General features: G+C 44.0%; 1 protein-coding gene across 1 annotated transcript in view; it reads right to left on the reverse strand.

Annotated features, from left to right (window-relative positions):
• Positions 1-22,022, reverse strand: part of GABBR2 (gamma-aminobutyric acid type B receptor subunit 2) — a 365,308-nt gene that overhangs the window by 173,353 nt on the left and 169,933 nt on the right. The window contains exon 4 of the mRNA XM_036854586.1: positions 13,735-13,836. Coding sequence (XP_036710481.1) covers positions 13,735-13,836 — 102 coding nt within the window. The remainder of the gene's footprint in view (positions 1-13,734; positions 13,837-22,022) is intronic.

Below are 22,022 nucleotides of genomic sequence, written 5' to 3' on the forward strand. Positions count from 1 at the left end.
GGCATTCTGGCCTAGCTCCCCTCTTGCCTTATCCTGCTTCTCTCCCCTTCTCCTGAGCCCACTCTCAATAAATCTCTTTCACAAGAATCCCAGGCTCTGTTTCTAGGGAGTTCAACCTAAGACACCAGGTCACAGGGATAAGAAGTGGTGACTTTGGCCTCGACCCAATGTGGGTATGGCCCCAGAGCCCAAGCATTTGACCACTCACTCCTATATATTACCTCCCACACTGAGAAGGCCAACCCCACCAGGCCTGAGCTGCTGGGGCTCAGTACCCAGTCTGCAGCAATGACTCATGGAGAAAAGTCCTATGGATTTTGAAGTCAAAGGACCTGAGCAGCAAATGTAACCCTGAGACATTAAAATAGCTGATGTGCATTTAAAAGAGCAGGAAAGCAGAAGGCAACCCATGTTGCTTCCCTGTGACAGCAGTGTGGGGTCCTGCTAGAAGATCAAGGTTGACGCTGACACTGACCTCCCGCCATTTCTGCATCTGTCTCAGCCTACGTTTAATAGCTTCCTGGTTTCCTACAGACGCACACTACCCCACTACCCCACTGAGCTGCTGAAAAATCAAAAGAAACCATGTTCAACGTTGTAGAAAGGGGTAAGGTGCAATGAGCCCAAAGGTGGCTGAGCTATTAGAGGCCGGCCATGATGCAGGCTGGGAGGTGCCCCTGACCTAGAGCAATGGGCACTGGTGAAGTGGTGAGTAGCCCAGGCCTGCTCCTACTCCCCCACTTTGGTCGTGAGACCTGGGGTAAGCCTGAGAGGGTTAGCATAGATGTTTTCCAAAGTCCCTCTTGGCTCTGACAGACTGATTCCACACCCAGAATGACTATTCTCTTTTGTTTAGCTAAAATTAGTCTTTCTTAGACTTTGTGTTTCTTCTCCAGAAGTGTCCCTAAAAGCAGAGAAGCAGGAGACATATACTCTTAAGGACGGGAGTGAAAAAGGGTACAGCCCATAGCAGCCCACTGGCAAAGCATGGCATTTCTTTAAAGTTTATTATTTTATCTTGAAACTTCATGTATATTTAGCCTTCCAATAACATATCTATGTTTATCTTAAGATAAAAATAATGCTTTTTCTTCCCATGTCTCTGAGCAAAACTGGCCTGCTGGGAAGATGCACTACATTTATTCTGTAGCTTTGCATCCCCTCGGGGTGCTGGTATAAACCTCAGGTTCAGGCAGTCAGGCTGGATTCCTGGCCCGTGGGGGGGGCGGTAATTCCCACTAGGACCTTCCCATGAAGCAAAGTGGGGAACAGTCCCCCTCAAGACCTATCTTTGTGGTCTTCCTGTGATAGAATAATGGCTCCCCAAAGATGTCCATGTTCTAATCCCTGGAACCTGTGAATATGCTGTGTGACATGCCAAGGAGGAATTAACATTGCAGATGGAAATAAGGTTGCTAATCAGCTGATTTATAAAATAGGGAGATTTTCCTGGAGTCTGAATCCTGAATGATGGGTTGGGGGCTGCTCCACGGAAGGCCAATAAAGCAACTGAAATTGATAGGGACAGAGTAAAGGGACAAAGCAAATGATTAAATAGTTAATCCCACTAAGGTATCATAAGTAAAAGAAAAAAGTAAGGGAGACCCTGTAAGTGAATAATCACTCAAGAAAGCAGGCTTGCCTAGCAACAAAACCATGCAATAGAAGCATGAGACATGCCCCAAAACAATAAAACAATGGTGGAATGAGACCCACATCCTGCCCAGGGAGGTCAGTAAGTTAATGACTCCTAGGACATGCTCCTCTGTGCACACTAAAAACAAAAACATAGGCAAGGTTGGACCAGAGTCTGGCTTGGCACAGCCGTGTGGCTAACAGGGTCTTGGTGCTCCAGACGGGTGTCAGGCCTGTGCCTCTGAGGTGGGAGAGCCGAGTTCAGGACACTGGTCCACCAGAGACCTCCCGGCTCCACATAATATCAAATGGCAAAAGCTCTCCAAGAGATCTCCATCTCAACGCTAAGACCCAGCTCCACTCAACGACCAGGAAGCTACAGTGCTGGACACCCCATGCCAAACAACCAGCAAGACAGGAACACAACCCCACCCACTAGCAGAGAGGCTGCCTAAAATCATAATAAGGTCTCAAACACCCCAAAACACACCACCAGACACGGTCCTGCCCACCAGAAAGACAAGATCCAGCCTCATCCACCAGAACACAGACACAAGTCCCCTACACCAGGAAGCCTACACAACCCACTGAACCAACCTTACCCACTGGGGGAAGAAACCAAAAACAAAGGGAACTACGAACCTGGAGCCAGCGAAAAGGAGACCCCAAACACAGTAAGTTAAGCAAAATGAGAAGACAGAGAAACACACAGCAGATGAAGGAGCAAGGCAAAAACCCACAAGACCAAACAAATGAAGATGCAATAGGCAGCCTACCTGAAAAAGAATTCAGAGTAATGATAGTAAAGATGATCCAAAATCGTGGAAATAGAATGGAGAAAATACAAGAAACGTTTAACAAGGACCTAGAAGAACTAAAGAGCAAACAAACAATGATGAAAAACACAATAAATGAAATTAAAAATTCTCCAGAAGGAATCAATAGCAGAATAACTGAGGCAGAAGAACGGATAAGTGACCTGGAAGATAAAATAGTGGAAATAACTATCGCAGAGCAGAATAAAGAAAAAAGAATGAAAAGAATTGAGGACAGTCTCAGAGACCTCTGGGACAATATTAAATGCACCAACATTAGAATTATAGGGGTCCCAGAAGGAGAAGAGAAAAAGAAAGGGACTGAGAAAATATTTGAAGAGATTATAGTTGAAAACTCCCCTAATATGGGAAAGGAAATAGTCAATCAAGTCCTGGAAGCACAGAAAGTCCCATACAGGATAAATCAAAGGAGAAACACACCAAGACACATATTAATCAAACTATCAAAAATTAAATACAAAGAAAAAATATTAAAAGCTGCAAAGGAAAAACAACAAATAACATACAAGGGAATCCCCATAAGGTGAACAGCTGATCTCTCAGCAGAAACTCTGCAAGCCAGAAGGGAGTGGCAGGACATATTTAAAGTGATGAAGGGCAAAAACCTACAACCAAGATTACTCTACTCAGCAAGGATCTCATTCAGATTCGACGGAGAAATTAAAACCTTTACAGACAAGCAAAAGCTAAGAGAATTCAGCACCACCAAACCAGCTTTACAACAAATGCTAAAGGAACTTCTCTAGGCAGGAAACACGAGGAAGGAAAAGACCTACAATAACAAACTCAAAACAATTAAGAAAATGGTAATAGGAACATACATATCAGTAACTACCTTAAATGTAAATGGATTAAATGCTCCAACCAAAAGACATAGACTGGCGGAATGGATACAAAAACAAGACCCGTATTTATGCTGCCTACAAGAAACCCACTTCAGACCTAGGGACACATACAGACTGAAAGTGAGGGGATGGAAAAAGATATTCCATGCAAATGGAAATCAAAACACTGCTGGAGTAGCAATTCTCATATCAGACAAAACAGACTTTAAAATAAAGACGATTACAAGAGACAAAGAAGGACACTACATAATGATCAAGGGATCAATCCAAGAAGAAGATATAACAATTGTAAATATTTATGCACCCAACATAGGAGCACCTCAATACGTAAGGCAAATGCTAACAGCCATAAAAGAGGAAATTGACAGTAACACAATCATAGTAGGGGACTGTAACACCCCACTTTCACCAATGGGCAGATCATACAAAATGAAAATACATAAGGAAACACAAGCTTTAAATGATACATTAAACAAGATGAACTTAACTGATATTTATAGGACATTCCATCCAAAACCAACAGAATACACCTTCTTCTCAAGTGCTCATGGAACATTTTCCAGGACAGATCATATCTTGGGTCACAAATCAAGCCTTGGTAAATTTAAGAAAATTTAAATCGTGTCAAATATCTTCTCCAACCACAACCCTATGAGGCTGGATATCAATTACAGGAAAAAAACTGTAAAAAATACAAACACATGGAGGCTAAAGAATACACTACTAAATAACCAAGAGACCACTGAAGAAATCAAAGAGGAAATCAAAAAATACCTAGAAACAAATGACAATGAAAACACGACGACCCAAAACCTATGGGATGCAGCAAAAGCAGTTCTAACAGGGAAGTTTATAGCAATACAATCCTACCTCAAGAAACAAGAAACATCTCAAATAAACAACCTAAACTTACACCTAAAACAATTAGAGAAAGAAGAACAAAAAACTCCCCAAACTTAGCAGAAGGAAAGAAAGCATAAAGATCAGATCAGAAATAAATGAAAAAGAAATGAAAGAAACAATAGCTAAGATCAGTAAAGCTAAAAGCCGGTACTTTGAGAAGATAAACAGAATTGATAAACCACTAGGCAGACTCATCAAGAAAAAAAGGGAGAAGACTCAAATAAATAGAATTAGAAATGAAAAAGGATAAGTAACAACTGACACTGCAGAAATACAAAGGATCATGAGAGATTACTACAAGTAACTATATGCCAATAAAATGGACAACCTGGAAGAAATGGACAAATTCTTAGAAAAGCACAACCTTCCAAGACTGAACCAGGAAGAAACAGAAAATATAAACAGACCAATCACAAGCACTGAAATTGCGACTGTGATTAAAAATCTTCCAACAAACAAAAGCCCTGGACCAGATGGCTTCACTGGTGAATTCTATCAAACATTTAGAGAAGAGCTAGCACCTATCCTTCTCAAACTCTTCCAAAATATAGCAGAGGGAGGAACACTCCCAAACTCATTCTACGAGGCCACCATCACCCTGATACAAAACCAGACAAAGATCACAAAGAAAGAAAACTAAAGGCCAATATCACTGATGAACATAGATGCAAAGATCCTCAACAAATTACTAGCAAACAGAATCCAACAGCACATTAAAAGGATCATACACCATGACCAAGTGGGGTTTATCCCAGGAATGCAAGGATTCTTCAATATATGCAAATCAATCAATGTGATAAACCATATTAACAGATTAAAGGAGAAAAACCATATGATCATCTCAATAGATGCAGAAAAAGCTTTTGACAAAATTCAACACCCATTTACAATAAAAACCCTCCAGAAAGTAGGCATAGAGAGAATTTAGTAAAGGCTATATATGACAAACCCAGAGCCAACATCGTTCTCAATGGTGAAAAACTGAAACCATTTCCTCTAAGATCAGGAACAAGACAAGGTTGTCCACTCTCACCACTATTATTCAACATAGTTTTGGAAGTTTTAGCCACAGCAATCAGAGAAGAAAAAGAAATAAAAGGAATCCAAATCAGAAAAGAAGAAGTAAAGCTGTCACTGTTTGCAGATGACATGATTCTATACATAGAGAATCCTAAAGATGCTACCAGAAAACTACTAGAGCTAATCAATGAATTTGGCAAAGTAGCAGGATACAAAATTAATGCACAGAAATCTCTTGCATTCCTATACACTAATGATGGAAAATCTGAATGAGAAATTAAGGAAACACTCCCATTTACCATTGCAATAAAAAGAATAAAATACCTAGGAATAAACCTACCTAAGGAGACAAAAGACCTGTATGCAGAAAACTATAAGACACTGATGAAAGAAATTAAAGATGATACAAACAGATGGAGAGATATACCATGTTCTTGGATTGGAAGAATCAACATTGTGAAAACGACTATACTACCCAAAGCAATCTACAGATTCAGTGCAATCCCTATGAAACTCAATGTCATTTTTCACAGAACTAGAACAAAAAATTTCACAATTTGTATGGAAACACAGAAGACCCCGAATAGCCAAAGCAATCTTGAGAAAGAAAAACGGAGCTGGAGGAATCAGGCTCCTGGACTTCAGACTATACTACAAATCTACAGTAATCAAGACAGTATGGTACTGGCACAAAAACAGAAATATAGATCAGTGGAACAGGACAGAAAGCCCAGAGATAAACCCACGCACATATGGTCACCTTATCTTTGATAAAGGAGGCAAGAATATACAATGGAGAAAAGACAGCCTCTTCAGTAAGTCGTGCTGGGAAAACTGGACAGTTACCTGTAAAAGAATGAAATTAGAACACTCCTTAACACCATACACAAAAATAAACTCAAAATGGATTAAAGACCTAAATGTAAGGCCAGACACTAGAAAACTCTTGGAGGAAAACATAGGCAAAACATTCTATGGCATAAATCACAACAAGATCCTTTTTGACCCACCTTCTAGAGAAATGGAAGTAAAAACAAAAATAAACAAATGGGACCTAATGAAACTTAAAAGCTTTTGCACAGCACAGGAAAACATAAGATGAAAAGACAACCCTCAGAATGGGAGAAAATATTTGCAAATGAAGCAACTGACAAAGGATTAATCTCCAAAATGTACAAGCAGCTCATGCAGCTCAATATCAAAAAAACAAACAACCCAATCCAAAAATGGGCAGAAGACCTAAATAGGCATTTCTCCAAAGAAGATAAACAGATTGCCAACAAACACATGAAAGGATGCTCAACATCACTAATCATTAGAGAAATGCAAATCAAAACTACAATGAGGTATCACCTCACACCGGTCAGAATGGCCATCCTCAAAAAATCTAGAAACAATAAATGCTGGAGAGGGTGTGGAGAAAAGGGAACCCTCTTGCACTGTTGGTGGGAATGTAAATTGATACAGCCACTATGGAGAACAGCATGGAGGTTCCTTAAAAAACTAAAAATAGAACTACCATATGACCCAGCAATCCCACTACTGGGCATATATCCTGAGAAAACCATAATTCAAGAAGAGTCATGTATCACAATGTTCACTGCAGCTCTATTTACAATAGCCAGGACATGGAAGCAACCTAAGTGTCCATTAACAGATGAATGGGTAAAGAAGATGTGGCACATATATACAATGGACTATTACTCAGCATAAAAAGAAACGAAACTGAGTTATTTGTAGTGAGGTGGATGGACCTAGAGTCTGTCACACAGAGTGAAGTAAGTCAGAAAGAGAAAAACAAATACCGTATGCTAACACATATATATGGAATCTAAAAAAAAAAAAAAAGTTCTGAAGAACCTAGGGGCAGGACAGGAATAAAGACGCAGAGGTAGAAAATGGACTTGAGGACACGGGGAGCTGGGACGAAGTGAGAGAGTGGCATGGACATATATACACTGCCAAATGTAAAACTGATAGCTAATGGGAAGCAGCCACATAGCACAGGGAGATCAGCTCGGTGCTTTGTGACCACCTAGAGGGGTGGGATTGGGAGGGTGGGAGGGAGACGCAAGAGGGAGGAGATATGGGGATATATGTATATGTATAGCTGATTTACTTTGTTATAAAGCAGAAACTAACACACCATTGTAAAGCAATTATACTCCAATAAAAATGTTAAATATATACATATAGGGAAAAGATGACATTATACTGAAACCTGAGATAATCTACCATATTTTAGTATATTTTACCGCCTTTTTGCTCATTTTCATAGCACCACGACAGTCCCGGTTTGACCATGTAGGACAAGAAAACTCCCTTACCTGACGTGGAGGAGGAAGTGATGATGGAAGCTTGACGTCTACTCAAGAACGAGGAAGATGGGGGCCTTCTTCACCTCCCCGCTTTTCCTTTGATTATAAAACCTGGGCCACTAAGTTCTCGGCATGGCACTCCCTTGCCTTCCTGCTTGTATCTTTCACAGCGCTCTATACTAATAAACTCTTTCCTTACCTGTCACTTTGCCTCTTGTTGAATTCTTTCTATGCCTAGACAGAAGAGCCTATGCTCTACTAAGGCCTGGAATGCATTCTGTGGTTTCAAAATGAACAGAGGCGCACATCTGGGGCCTGGCGCTCACCCCCATAAAGCCTGGTGCTTCAGTGTGGGCACCATGGGAATACCCAGGGCTCTTCGAGGGATGGCCTCCCAGCCCAGACTGGCGACAGTTAACATTAAAGGCCCCTGACTGAAACAGGCCCAAAGTGAGCTTAAAGGCCTGGGGTCTTCATCACACAGAGATGGTTTTATTCCTGACTTTCCTTTAGACAAACTTTGATACGTATCTGCTAAATCAGCCTGATTAATTCCATTATTCAGTTCCTCTATGTTCTTGCTTATTTTTGCCTGGCTGATCTGTCCAAGACTGAGAGAGAGATGCTGTGGCTCCCAATACTATTGTGTTTGTGTCAATTCTCCTTTGTATTTTAACAGGCTTTTCTTTATATATTTCAGTGAGATGTAATGTATAGCAATAATGGTCCATGAGTGTGATATTCTCCGGGTGAATTGTACCCTTATCTATAGAAAACGACTTCCTTAATCCTGTTTAACACCTGTACCTTGAATTCTCTTTATTCTAATGTGAACACTGGATCCTTGCTGCAGTTTGGTTTGCTTGATATACTTTTGCCTGACTTTTACCTTTGACCTTTCTGTGTCACTGTGTTGTAAATATAACTATAGTTAGTTCTTCAAAACACAATCTGAAAGTCTTTGCCTCTTCATAGGGAGTTTGACCTATTTGAATTTATGGTCAGAATGACTATATTTGGTCTGCAGTTTTAGTTTATACTTTCTGGCTTTCACATTTGCTTTCTGTTTTTTGATATGTGGACTAGATTTCTTTGCTTTTATCTTCCATGTTTCAGGAGCTTCAGGTTCTATTTGTATTATAGCATACTTACCGTTAAGTTATTCAAAGCCTTTTTTAACTTATATTTTTCTAATTATGAAACTCATAAGCAAAATAGTCTCTTTTGAGTCCCTCTCCTACTTAAGACCAGGAGTTTAGCACCCAATTTTTTTTTTACTCACTTCTTTGGCTCTGTTAATGGAATTTGGGTTTTTATATCTCAATTACTGTTATTACAGTATCTATTTGCATTGCATGTATATGCACGTTTGCTTTCAAAATGAATTTCTGCATCTGCATACACTTTTATAACAACTTTTTATAATGACTACTTAGCTCTCTCTCCACGGGCTTTTGTGATCCCTGCTCACCTGCTTCTGTCATGACCTCAGCTATAAAGTTTGCTATCGTTCTCGGCAGGCTGATAAAGGACTTCAAGGATTAACTTCAAGAAGGGCACTGGCTAGTAGTACATCATGTGAGTCTCACACATCGGAGAATGTCTCCCAGTTGCTCCATCATCTCTGGGATTGAATGTTGCAAGGGAGTCGAGGGGGCCTGGTTTTGCACCTTTGTGGGAAATTTGTTTTTTTCTGGGCTAGATACTTGTAGATTTTCCCCTTTCTGTTTGTATTTCAAAACTTCTGACAAAATGTGTCTGGGTATTACTCTCTATTCACCAATTCTGCTAGAATGCAGAAAGGCCAGCTAGACTGCACATACAGTCTGCACATTTCCTTATGAAACTGTTGACTTTGTAATTTCAAAATGGTTGAATATCGGCAATTTTGTAAGGTCCAATCTAGTAGATCTCTCTTGAGCCCACTTAAGTTTGTCACCTATTTTTTTTTTAAGTAAACTTCTTATTTGAGAATAGTTTTAGATTTATGGAAAAATCACAAAGAGAGTATATAGAGTTCCCATATGTCCTCACCCAGTTTCCCCTATTATTAACATCTTACGTTAATATAGTACATTTGTTATAAATAATGAATCAATGTCAATTCATTATTAACTAAAGCTCATACTTTATTCAGATACCCTTAGTTCTTTTCTCTAGTGTCCTTTTTCTATTCCTGGATCCCATTCAGGATACCACATTATATATCATTGTCATGTCTCTGTAGGCTACTTTTGGCTTAGACATTCCTTAGTTTTGAAGACCTAGACGGTTTTGAGGAGCATTGGTCAGGTATTTTGCAGGATGGCCTGCAACAAGAATTTACCTAATGTTTTTCTCATGGTTAGACTGGAGTTATAGGTTTTGGGGAGGAAGAACACAGAGGTAAAGTGCCCTTCTCACCACATCATATCAAATGTACATACTATCAACATGACTTATCACTGTTGATGCTGACCTTGGTCAACTGGTTGAGGTAGTTGTCAGATTCTTCCACTCTAAAGTTACTCTTCTTTTCCCCCCTTTTCATCCTGTGCTCTTTGGAAGGAAGTCACTTAACAAGTGGGTAGTTCTGCTCTACCTCCTTGGGCCTGAAATATCTACATAAATTATTTGGAATCCTTTGGCATAGGAGATTTGTCTATTCTCTCCCATTTACTTACTCAATCATGAGTATCTGTTTTATACTTTGGGTTATAATCCAACACCACTTTTATTTTATTGCTCAAATGTCCCAGCTTTGGCCACTGGGAGCTCTTTCAGTGGCTCTTTCAGTTGGCTGCTGTACTCTTCTGACACACCTCCATCAGTGTGTGTTGTTGATGTGGTTTGAGCACGTCCTTAACTTTCTGGCACTACAAGATGCTCCAGGATCATCTTGTATGTTTCCTGTCCCAGTCCTAGAGTCAGGCATTTCTCCAAGGAGCCCTGGTTCCTTTTCATGGAGAATGGTATTAGAAACCAAGATCTGGGTGGTAGTTGTGCTTGTTGATACTGAGATCCCTGTTTTGTTTTTGATTTTGGTTCTGTTTCATTTGTCCCAGTTTTCCCTTAGGATCTCCCTTCTCCAGTGTCCATTACTTATCTTTCCTCTCATTAGACTGATCTCTTTGACCGTTTCCTCTGAATTCTGGCAAAGCAATTCAAGTTTGTCCTCCATATTACTGATTTTTAGTTTCCTTGGCATTAACTCTGCTCTCTACTACCTCCAATGCAGATTTTAATTCTGCTAGTTGCTATTTAGTTATCTTCCTTGTCCTCTGTACTTCCTTCTCTATCTTATCCCAGAGCAAACCAAAGATTTGCTTTTTCTCTAAGCTTTCCAGAAGTTAATTTTCTTTGTTCCTGAGTATTTTATCCTTGTGTTCTCTGTTAGCTTTGTCTGTCCAGACTTGGTATTTTGTTTACACACACTCAGCAAATGTGTTGAGCAAATTAGGTTTGGTTCCAGGTGCTGGGGAACAAAACAGTGACCAAGACAGACAGAAAGTGCTGCCTCCTAGAGCTTACATCCTAGTGGGAGGAGACAGATGACAAAACAACTGGGTAAAATGTATAGGAGGTCAGATATTATCGTGGGTTAATCTGTATCTCCCAAAGATATGTAGAAATCCTAACTCCCAATACCTCAGAATGTGACCTCATTTGAAACCAGGGTCGTTGTAGATGAAATTAGTTAAGATAAGGTCATATTGGAGTAGGGTAGGCTCTTAATCCCACATGACTAGTGTCCTAATAAGATGATGTGAAGAGAAAAGGGGGAAATGTCAGTGAAGGCAAAGACCGGAGTTACACAGCCACAAGCCAAGGAACATCAAGGATTGCCAGTGATACTAGAAGCTTAGAGAAAGGTACGGAAGAGTCTCCAAGGCTGCTAGAGAGCACAGCCTTGTCGACATCTTGACCTTGGACTTCTGGCCTCAAGGTGTGAGAGAATAAACTTCTGTTGTTTTAAGCCACCTAGTTTGCGGTGCTTTGCTATGGCAGCCCCAGGGCACTGATACAGATGTCCATCAGTGAAATGGAGAAAATTAGCAGAAAGGGGGGGTGGGAGTGCGAGGGGCAGGGATTTAAATTTTAAATAAAGCCTCTGGGAAAAGGGGACAACTGAGAAAAGACTAGAAGAAGATGTAAGAAGGAGCCATGCAGGTTCTGGGGGAAGAGCACTCCACACAGAGGGGATCCTTTGCCAACAGCCTGAGCATGCTGTCCTTGGCTCTGCTCTCCCGGGCTTATGTGCTGCTGGAATCCTTTCTCAGAACTGCAGCTGTGTGGGGCGGTGGAGAAGCTGGACCATGGCATTGCCCAGATCTGACTTTGAATTCCAATGCACCACTTTCCAGCTGGGTGACTAGGGGTGAGTTCTTAACCTCGTTGAGGCTCAAGCTCCCCATCTGTGAAACGGGGATACAAAAATTCTCTCTGTCCCAGGGCTCTGGGGAGGGCTGAATGGGCAAGTGAAGGTCAAGGGCTCTGCAGGGGGGCCTGGCCCTTGCTCAATGCACTGGAAAGGCCAGCTGCTGTTTTCATCAGCGTTCATATCACTCCTGCTTCTGTTGGAATTAGTTGGCTGATGAGCAGAGCACCCGGTTCCATCCATCCCCAGTTTCTTGTAGACTTTCAACTAATGCGTCTGCTCCACACATAAAGGCTCTTTAAATTTTAAAGCCCACAGAATTCCACTGGGCCTCTGAGGTGCAGGAAGCTATTTCCAGCGCCCACCCTGGGGAGACACTGTGTGTGGCAGGAGAATGTCAGTGCAGCACCAGAGCCCCGTCCACCCCAGCCCCACCCCAAGTGGTCCCTGCAGAGCAGGCACTCCACCCCTCTGATCCTCCGGGCCTCTGCACAGCCCGACTCCACCCTCAGGCCACATCGTCTGTGGAGGAAGAGCTGGGCAGATCCAGCCCCAGACACCTAGGCTGCTAGCAGGCCCTCCCTAGCTACGGTTTCCTCATCTGCAGAGGTTCCCAGGGCTGAAATGTCAATGCAGATGTGGTATCTGCTCCTGAGCAGGTGACAAACAACTGGTGCTCTGCTCCCCTGCTCCCCATCTCTGGGTCTCAGTCTCCCCATATGTGAACTGAGGGCTTCATGAGCTCTAAACTGCCACCTGCTCTGATTGGTATAACCTGGGACCAGCCCAAGAGAGAAGGGACATGTCAGCAGTTGGCATCTGGGGCCTCAGGAGACTTTCAATGTGGGCATGACGAATGGAAGAGTAAGGTGACAGCTCTAACTATGTCTGTACCTGCTTATAATCCCCCAGCAGCTCCCCACTGCCCTCAGGATAAAAGACCAAACTTCTTAGCTCAACATCCAAGGCTCATGGAAACTGGCTCCAAATTCTGTTTTCGGCCTCAGCATCTTTCCCATGGCCCCACCCCGGTACTCCAGCCTTCTGGAATTCCTGCTGATCCCAAGTGCACAGTGAGCATGGCTGTCCTGCCCTTTGATATTCACCCTGCCCCAGGTCTCATTCCTGCCCATCCTCTGTGGCGGAGCCTTGTCTGAACCCTCCCCCGGGAGGGATGAGTCACTTCCTCCCTTTGTTCCCCAGCCCCTCCGTTCCTGGTACCCCTGAGAGGTATCTGCCTTCCTTACCAGCTCTGAGTGACCTGAGGACATTGGCAGGCCTGACGGTGTCTGTGAGCCCAGGAGAGTGTGTGGCACAAACACGGTGTTTGAGAGAGTTTGGGGAATGAATGGACAGATGACAGTTAGGAACTACTTACAACTGGGCAAACATCTAGTTGACCCTTCTGTTCCTGGAGTGAGTGTCACTGGAGGGGGTCAGGAGCCTGAGCTTTCAGTCCCAACAACAGTACTTCCTTGCTGTGGGTTTGGGCAAGAGAGTTCCTCTCTCTGGGCCTCTTCACAACAGACATGATAATAATTGCACCCTGGTTGCCTCTCAGGCTGGGTTGAGAGATACAGAATCACCCAGCAAGCTCCACATGGCTGTGCACCTGGCAATCAGACCTCTGGCCAGTGCTGGACAACCAGCACTGGGGACAGCCAAGGGAAGCCAGCTTCTGAGAGCTTCTCCTCATATGTCCGATGCCAAGGATGGAATGAAACAGCCTGAATTCGAGACTCCTTCAAAGTCAGGGGATTGGGGGAACCCCAGGAGCATGCGGTCAGTCTGTCCTCTGGGCTGTGGCCAGCTGCACCTACCTTAAGCTTTTTGACACTGGTGCAGGGATCATTGGAGAAGCTCTCAGTGTCTGAAATCTCGATGTCCTCACCATACAGAACCCCGGTCAGGTCGTTCCTCACCTGCCGGCAAAGAGAAAGCAGAGGGTGGGTGTGCTGGCGGCCACAGGAAGGGCCAGTTCAGAGGGGTCGTCCTGGGAAGTGGCTCAAATGGGCAGGGTGATTTTCTCCATCAACGCACAAAAGGAGTGGGTTTTATCTTCATTAAAAACTAGAGTGCCCCCTGGGGCCTTGGAGATCTCCCAGTCCCACTCCACACTTGACACATAGGCATAAGGAGGCCAGACAGGGAAGGGGCTTACTAAAGTTGCCCAGGAATTTCCTGGAAGAATTAGGACAAGCACCCAAGTCTCTGGACTTTCATGCTGGTGTTTCATACTATCTCCAAATCAGATTAGTTAAGTACATCACGCTGTCTCCAAATCAGACTATTCAAATACTTCTTTATTTATATTTTGCATTATTTATTTGCAATATTACTTCATTTCTAGGGTGAAGAAATAGCTGAGATATTCATATAGACAAAGTAAAACAGAGGAGAGAGTAAGGGGGTATGGAATCAGCCTGAGATGTTAAACATAACTATGTGTCTGCTGACACACAGAATGACTAACATCTATGTGCTTGGAAAGCAGAAAGCTGCAAACTCCAGTGTTCACACGGACTAGCCAATCTGTGAAGCAGCCTGTGTGGAAGGATACTAGGGAGTGGTGGGGACTGTGGCAAACTGGTGACTATATGCCTCACCTAAAGATGGCACTTGCTGCTCAGCTCCAAACATGCTATGCCAGAATGTTGGTCCAGAGTCACCAGACCTTCTGATTTTGGGGGGGTGAAATCAGAAATCCAGATTTTTATTTTTATTTATTTATTTCTTGGCCACGCTGCACAGTATGCGGGATCTTAGTTCCCCAACCATGGCTCGAACCTGTGCCCCCTGCAATGGAAGCAAGGAATCTTAACCACTGGACGGCCAGGGAAGTCCCTAGATTTTTAAAATACAGGATCTCCCACATTTTAAAATGTTGATATTATTTTCAATTTTTTTTAAAAAACAAAGTTAGGACCAAAACAAATAAATCTGAAATCTGTATCTGGCCCATGTCCATGACTGTATACCCTCTGACATAAAGCCATGGAAACGAGACTGTGTGTTTTAGTAGAAAGAACCAGGTGGGAGCTTTGGGACCCAAGTTCCAGGTCTTGCTCTGGCACTGAGTTGCTTGTGACCTCGGCCTCTCTGTGTGACCCTTTCCCTCTTAAGGCTTCAGTCTCCTCCTCTTCAAGAGAAGATGATCTTTAAGAGCACTTCTTGTTCCTACCCATTAAGATGGCTATTATCAAAAACCAAAACCCAGCAAGTGTTGATGAGGATGGGGATAAATTGGAACCTTTGTGCACTGTTAAAATTACCCATCATATGGTAATATGATCCAGCAATTCTACTTCTGGGTATATACCCAAAAGAATTGAAAGCAGGGACTCAAAGAGATATTTGGACACTCATGTGCATAGCAGCATTATTCACAAGAGCAAAAGGTGGAAGCAACCCAAATGTCCATCAACAGATGAATGGATAAACAAGTTGTGGTTTATACATACAATGGAATATTATTCCGCCTTAAAAAGGAATGAAATTTTGATACATGCTACAACATGGATGAACCTTGAAGACGTTATCCTAAGTGAAGTAAGTCAGATGCGAAAGGACAAATATTGTAAGATTCCACCTAGATGAGGTACCTAGAGTAGTCAAATTCATAGAGACATAAAGGAGAACAGTAGCTCCTAGGGGCTGGGGGATGGGGGAATGAAGAGTTATGGGTACAGAGTTTCTGTTTGGGATAATGGAAAGTTCTGGAGATGGCTGGTGGTGCCTCTTGCATAACAATATGAAGGTACTTAATGCCTCTGTAACGTAAATTTAAAAATGGTTAAAATGGTAAATTTGATGTTATGTACATTTTACCATGATAAAAAAAAAAAAGCACTTCTTGTTTCAACAAGTGGTGGATCCTCCTAATGTATGTATCAAAATGTTTTGAATAATTTGGCCCTGAATGTCACAGGATGGTCACTGGGAAGCCACCACCATAGAAGGGGAACAAAGGGGGTTTCAGTGGGAACTGCTGTATTTCATTTCTTTAAAAGAAATATTACGCAAATAGAGCAAAATGTGAACACATTAATTCTGGGTGGCTAGTCCATGGATGTTTGGTGTTCTGTGCTTTTCTGAATGCTCGAAATACTTTGCAATAAATGTTTTGTAAAAAGAATGACACTGCCGCAGTCAGGGTGAACCTTGTCCATCCTTAGTTTTTACCTATATTTTGATGGAAGATTGGGAGCTAGTTGCTTGAAAAAAAAGTTGACTTTGCCATTACAGTTCATTTCTGCTGCGTCAAATCCTTTTTGCCTTTCTTTTAAAATAAATTTTATGTATTTATTTATTTATTTTTGGTTGCATTGGGTCTTCGTTGTTGCATGCGGGTTTTCTCTAGTTGCGGTGAGCAGGGGCTACTCTTCATTGCAGTGCATGGGCCTCTCACTGCGGTGGCTTCTCTTGCTGCAGAGCACGGGCTCTAGGCGTGCGGGCTTCAGTAGTTGTGGTGCACGGGCTCAGTAGTTGTGGCTCGTGGGCTCTAGAGCGCAGGCTCAGCAGCTGTGGCACACGGGCTTAGTTGCTCCGCGGCATGTGGGATCTTCCTGGACCAGGGCTCGAACCCGTGTCCCCTGCATTGGCAGGCGGGTTCCCAACCACTGCGCCACCAGGGAAGTCCCTCAAATCCTTTTTGGATGCAGGTGGGGTTCCATTATTAGTTTTGTGTGTCATGAGGGTGCTGTGGAGCAACAACAATTATTAAACACAGAAAATGTGCAAACTCGGCCCTGCTGGAAGGCAACACAGCCAATTCACGGACTACCAAGACATGCACAGTCGAGCCGTGGCTCTCCACGTCCATGCCACCCAAAGCTAGGGAAACTACTCGAACTCTCTTGAGTCTCAGTCTTTTTACCTATAAAATGGGGGCAATACAGCATGTAACTTACAGGGCCCAGCAAAAACACCGAGGATGTGGAATGGCTTTGGAAATTCTGAGTTCTTTACGCTGCTTAAAAGCTGGAATGATCATTTCCAGGCCTAAGACGCAGCATCAAGGCTGTCAGTGGCTTGGAGTATCTATCTGTGAGTAAGCGTGTGCATGAGAGCTGTATATAATTAACGGCAGAAAAATATTTTACAGGCAGTCAGAACTCGAAACAAACAAAACCAAAACACCCTAGAGGTTACCTCATTCTGCCCCTAATTTCACAAATGAGGAAACTGAGGTGTGACTCCCAGGCCAGTGCTCTCTGAATGGTCCCAGGCTGGCTCTTCTGGATCCTGCCAGATGTGGACAGTTCCTAAGGCTTATGAGCCAGAACAGGTCAGAACAGATGGTTGGTGACATTAGGCACTCACTGATCATAATTTCAGCACAAAGAAGTCTGCTCAGCTTGAGCATTTATTCTAATGGACTTTTTTAGGGAAAGCAAATGGAAAAAAACAGTAATAAATGATATTTTAAAATAACCAAAGCATGTTAAAGAAATAATGCAATTGATCCACCTCACAAGAAAAAAAATCCACACTCCCACGTGTGGCTAGAAGGATCATTCATTTCACTGGTTAATGATTATTAAGTAAGTTAGAAAAAAAAAACCTTTTTTTTTTCATTCTGGTACTGCAGGTATCTCCTGTTTTACAGGGCCAATATCTTTTATCAGCTGCTTAAAAACTGCATTTCAGCAACTGAATCCTAGTTTTTACTCACTTCCACTATAAAGCAGAAATATGTTCTTCCTGAAAGGAGTGACACTTATATTCTCAAGAAAATAGAATACATTCATACATACACACACACTCAAGTATATAGCCAGAGTCCCACTGGGGCCTAATCTGCATATGGGGCCCAGGGAGGCAGCATCAGAGTCTGATTTGCTGAAAGGCCCCCGGCCATCCTGGGGGAAGGGGGAGAGATGGGTGCTGATGGGCAGGGAAGGGACAGAGAAGAAGGCTGCCCCATCACCTAGAAGGGAGGGTCAGGGCTGCCAGTGGAGTGAGGAAGACCATGAGCGGGGCCCTGAGTGCTGCTAGAAGGGAGATTAGGAAGGGTTGAGTCCTTAAAAGCTGGGCCCTCGGGGCCAGCTCACGGGGCTGAGATTGCCTAAGGGAAGAACTCTCCCTGCTTCTGGAGCAATGAATCCCAGTCCTGGCCATCGGAGCAAATCTGAAAGGAGCACAGCTCACTCGGCACCAGGGAGAACCAGTGGGTCAGAGCTCTAGGAATAAATAATCGAAAATAGGCTTGGAGGCAACAGCTGTTGATATTCCCCCCAAGAACTGGTATGGACTGTGGATGTGAAGTAACACCAGAAAGCGTGTCCCTAAAGCAGTGGTTCTCAAAGTGTTCCCCCTGGACCAGTAACACCAGCATCACCTGAGGGAACTTGTTAGAAATGCAAATTCTTGGGCCCACCTCAGACCTACTGGGTCAGACACTCTGGGGTGCGGTCCAGCAATCTGTGTTTTAGTCAGCCCTCCAGGTGATTCTGATATATTTTCAAGTTTGAGGACCACTGTCCTAAAGAAGGCAGGACAAGTTTTAAGCAAACCATTGATAATGGTATGAAAAAATGCTTTTTATGGCTTGGATATTTTCTGCTTGATTAGGAGACCACAATGTTTGGACCTGAGGAAGGCAATTACCAAAAGGGTGAGCAGGACTGGGATTCACATTTAAAAAGGTATCACATCTAGAACGTGGAGGGGACAATCACCCTCTGCTCTGCCCACCTCAGAGCACACCTGGAGTGCTGGGCTCAGTTCTGGGTGCATTTATCAGGGATTGTGACAAAGTGGCTCAGGCTCAGAGGACAGAGGTGTGGCTACGACAGGGACCAAGAACCCTTTAGAAGACCATGGACATGGTGGCGGGGGTGTGTGGGAAGTATAAAGGTCACAAGGGGTGACACCAGTGACTCCTCAGGAGTGGTGAGGAGTGACACCAATTGGTGACACCAATTCCCAGTGCAGCCTTGGGAATCAAAGATCCAAATCCAAGAATTTTAACACTTAGACTCCAAGCTCTAGGGAAGTCCAACGTCTTGAAAGAAGTCAAGAACCAGGCAGAATCAGTGGCTTTGGGGGAAAGCTCAGAGCTGGGAGGACCGTCCTGCTCAGGCTGAGTGGCAGAAAATGCTGTCAGGTCAGATCAGCTGTCTAAACTGCGGGCCCAGTGGGTCTATACATGACCTTCCCTCCCAGCTGGTTCACGGGCTGTAGGAGAAGGGGTGACAGGGACTTGACACTCCAATGAAGGCATCACAATGGCCTCGCTCCTCCAACTGAGCGCACAGCCCCCATCCACAGGCTCGGCATTGGGGACACACAGCTGGTCCTGCGAGATGTAGGGGGGAGAAGCGGACAGGCTGGAGAAGGTAAAGGGGATCAGAGGAAAAGACACGAAGCTAATGGAATTAGGAAAAGAGTATAGGTGAACAGACTCTTCGGGAGAATTTTCTGGCTTAGCATAACTGAGTCCATGTGACCCATTTTAAGCATAATGTGGGTCCACCCTGTTCTACCAGGGAGGCTTGTCACCACCTCTGAGCAGGTCACAGTGCCACTCCGCCTGCAGGCCTCTTCCCTGCTCTGAAGGCTGCACCTCTCCACTCACACACCCCAGCTGCCCAGATGATTCTCCCTCTCCGGAAATCACCCAGTGATTGGGCTTATGAAATAACAGCATTGTGTCCCACCCTGAATAACTGCCATGTGGGTCAGGCTGTTCTTTCCACCCATGCTGTCCCTGCTTCAGGGTCCCAGGACCACATCTGCATGCCCTGCCAGGTTCCTGTCCCCCTGCAACTTTCTGCTGCCCACAGGTACGGCCAATTAACTCTCTCCCTGAGGTGAGATCCCCCACCTCAGCCTTGGAACTTCCCTTTCTCCAGCAAGGTAATGTAAGGAGCCTGAGGTCAGGAGGCCAGGGGTTTCAGCCCCCTGCCAGCTTGGCAAGGGGCCTTCTTAGACCTCAGGCTTTCAATCAGGGCTCCTGCTTCATTCCTGGGGCTGGAATTCTGTCTCTTGTCCAGTCACTCTCTGGCCTCTGGGCTTGAGTCCCTTTCTGAACAGCTACCTAGTGCCTGGTCATTCCAGGATGGGGCCCTGTTTGTTCTTCCCAGTCTCTCTCATTCATTCATTCATTTATTCATTCATAATATTGACATCTCTTCTGTTCCAGGCACCATGTGAAATAATACTAGGGTTCTGATGGAGAGCAAATCCATTCTTGGGTCTCTATCTAGAGGGGGTGAGAGACATTAATCAGATAATTACCCTGGTACCTACAAGACAAGGTGCTCAAGTTCAGGGGCATGCTTCCAGGAGAGGCTAACATAGAGAAGTCAGATCTAGGACAGAAGGTAGGGCAGAGAGAAGGATTCCAGGCTGAGGAGCAACACATTGCAAAGGTCCTACAGCGGGAGAGAGCTGGTAGGAAAACTAGAAGAGCTGTGCTGGTCTGAAGCACAGCATGGGCAGGGGCTGGGGGAAAGCTGTTGGAATGAAATGAGAAAGAACAGGTGGACAGGAGAAGACCATGAGAGCCTCATAATTCACAGGAAAGATTCTGGTCTTCAGCCTAAGAACAGTGGGAAGCCTTCACAAGGTTCCAGGGAGAGGGTGGCATGATTAGAACTGTGTTTTAAAACCAAGACTCAGGCTGCTATGGGACCAATGAGGGCAGGTGCATTAGGGAACAGGAAGGCCATTGAGGCAGCTACAGAACCATCCACATGAGAGATTCTGGAGGCTGGATGAGGAGATGGTGGTGGAGGTGACATGAACTGACCCACTTGGGGATATATTCGGGGTAACTAATAATCTGTATTAGTCATCTATTGCTGTGTAACAAATTATCCCACAACTTAGTGGCTTAAAACAAGAAATGATTATTATCTCACACAGTTTCCATGGAGCAGGACTGTGGGAGTGACTTAGCTGGGTGCTATGGCCAGGGTCTTTCATGAGGTATTTTCAAGATGTTGACTGCAGCTGCATGTTAGAATCACCTGGGAGTCTTTAAAAACTACTGATGCCCTGGCTGCATCCTAAACCAATTACAGTCCCTGAGATAGGACTCAGGCATCAGCACTTTTAGAGGTCTCCAGGTGATTCCAACATGTAGCTAAAGTTGAGAACCACAAATGAAGGGGTAAAAGCCACAGAACTGCCAGGCTCACAGCTAGGTTGCCAGCTTCCTAAAAGCCCCCCAAGTCACCTACTCCTACCTTCTCCAGGTTCTGGGCACCATCATCCTTTACAGCTGGGACTTCTCTCCTACCCCAGTCAACAGTTATGTCTCATCTTTAATCCCCAGATCCTTCTACTCCTGGCCCCCAGCACCACGAGCAGATCCTGACCATGTCAGAAGGGAGAATGGTGAGAAGGAAAGCAAGGAGAAGGGAATGATGGAGAGACAGACAGTAAGAAAAGGAGGAGCAGAGGATTATTACAGCTGTAATTTCTCACATTTGGACCACACGTCCCAGGCGGGGAAGGCTCTGATGGAGCAAGTGAAATGCAAAGGGGAGGCGAGGCCGCAGGGACTATCAGAGACCCCAGGACACTTGGCTTCTGTGGCCAGTAGTTCCCCAGACACAGTCCCTAAGGAGGCCACTGCACCAGCTGAGGAATCATCCAGAAAGGCGGAGATCCAGGTAAAGATGGGGAGAACCAGGTCTGCACCACATGCACTTTACAACTCTTTGAAAATTCTAATTAGGTTACGAAATGAACTTGAGAGCAAAGCGAATTCCCAGCTCTCCTATGGAAGCCGAGGTAACCTACTTTGTCATTCAAATACACTTGCTATATATAGCCCTAGATTGTGCTGAAGTGTCACTCCTCTTACCTGACTAAAGCGTATAATTATAGATTTACTTCTATTCATTCATGAAATGTGTCTTCACTTGATTAAACGGTTCATTCAAGGAAAATCCATTAAAATATGGAACATGTTAAAATGTGGCTCATTAGAGGCAAAGGGCACTGCTGTAGTTAAGATGCTAATTAGGATAAACAGGCATTTAAAACACTCAAATCTTTGAATAATTCAGGTCACTTTTACTGGGGCTGGAGCTCCCCAGGAACCACCATTAATTTAAGCTAATTAAAAAATTAGCCTGGAGAAGAGTAGACCAAG

Source organism: Balaenoptera musculus, chromosome 6, assembly GCF_009873245.2.
Source record: "Balaenoptera musculus isolate JJ_BM4_2016_0621 chromosome 6, mBalMus1.pri.v3, whole genome shotgun sequence".
NCBI classification, from domain to species: domain Eukaryota; kingdom Metazoa; phylum Chordata; class Mammalia; order Artiodactyla; family Balaenopteridae; genus Balaenoptera; species Balaenoptera musculus.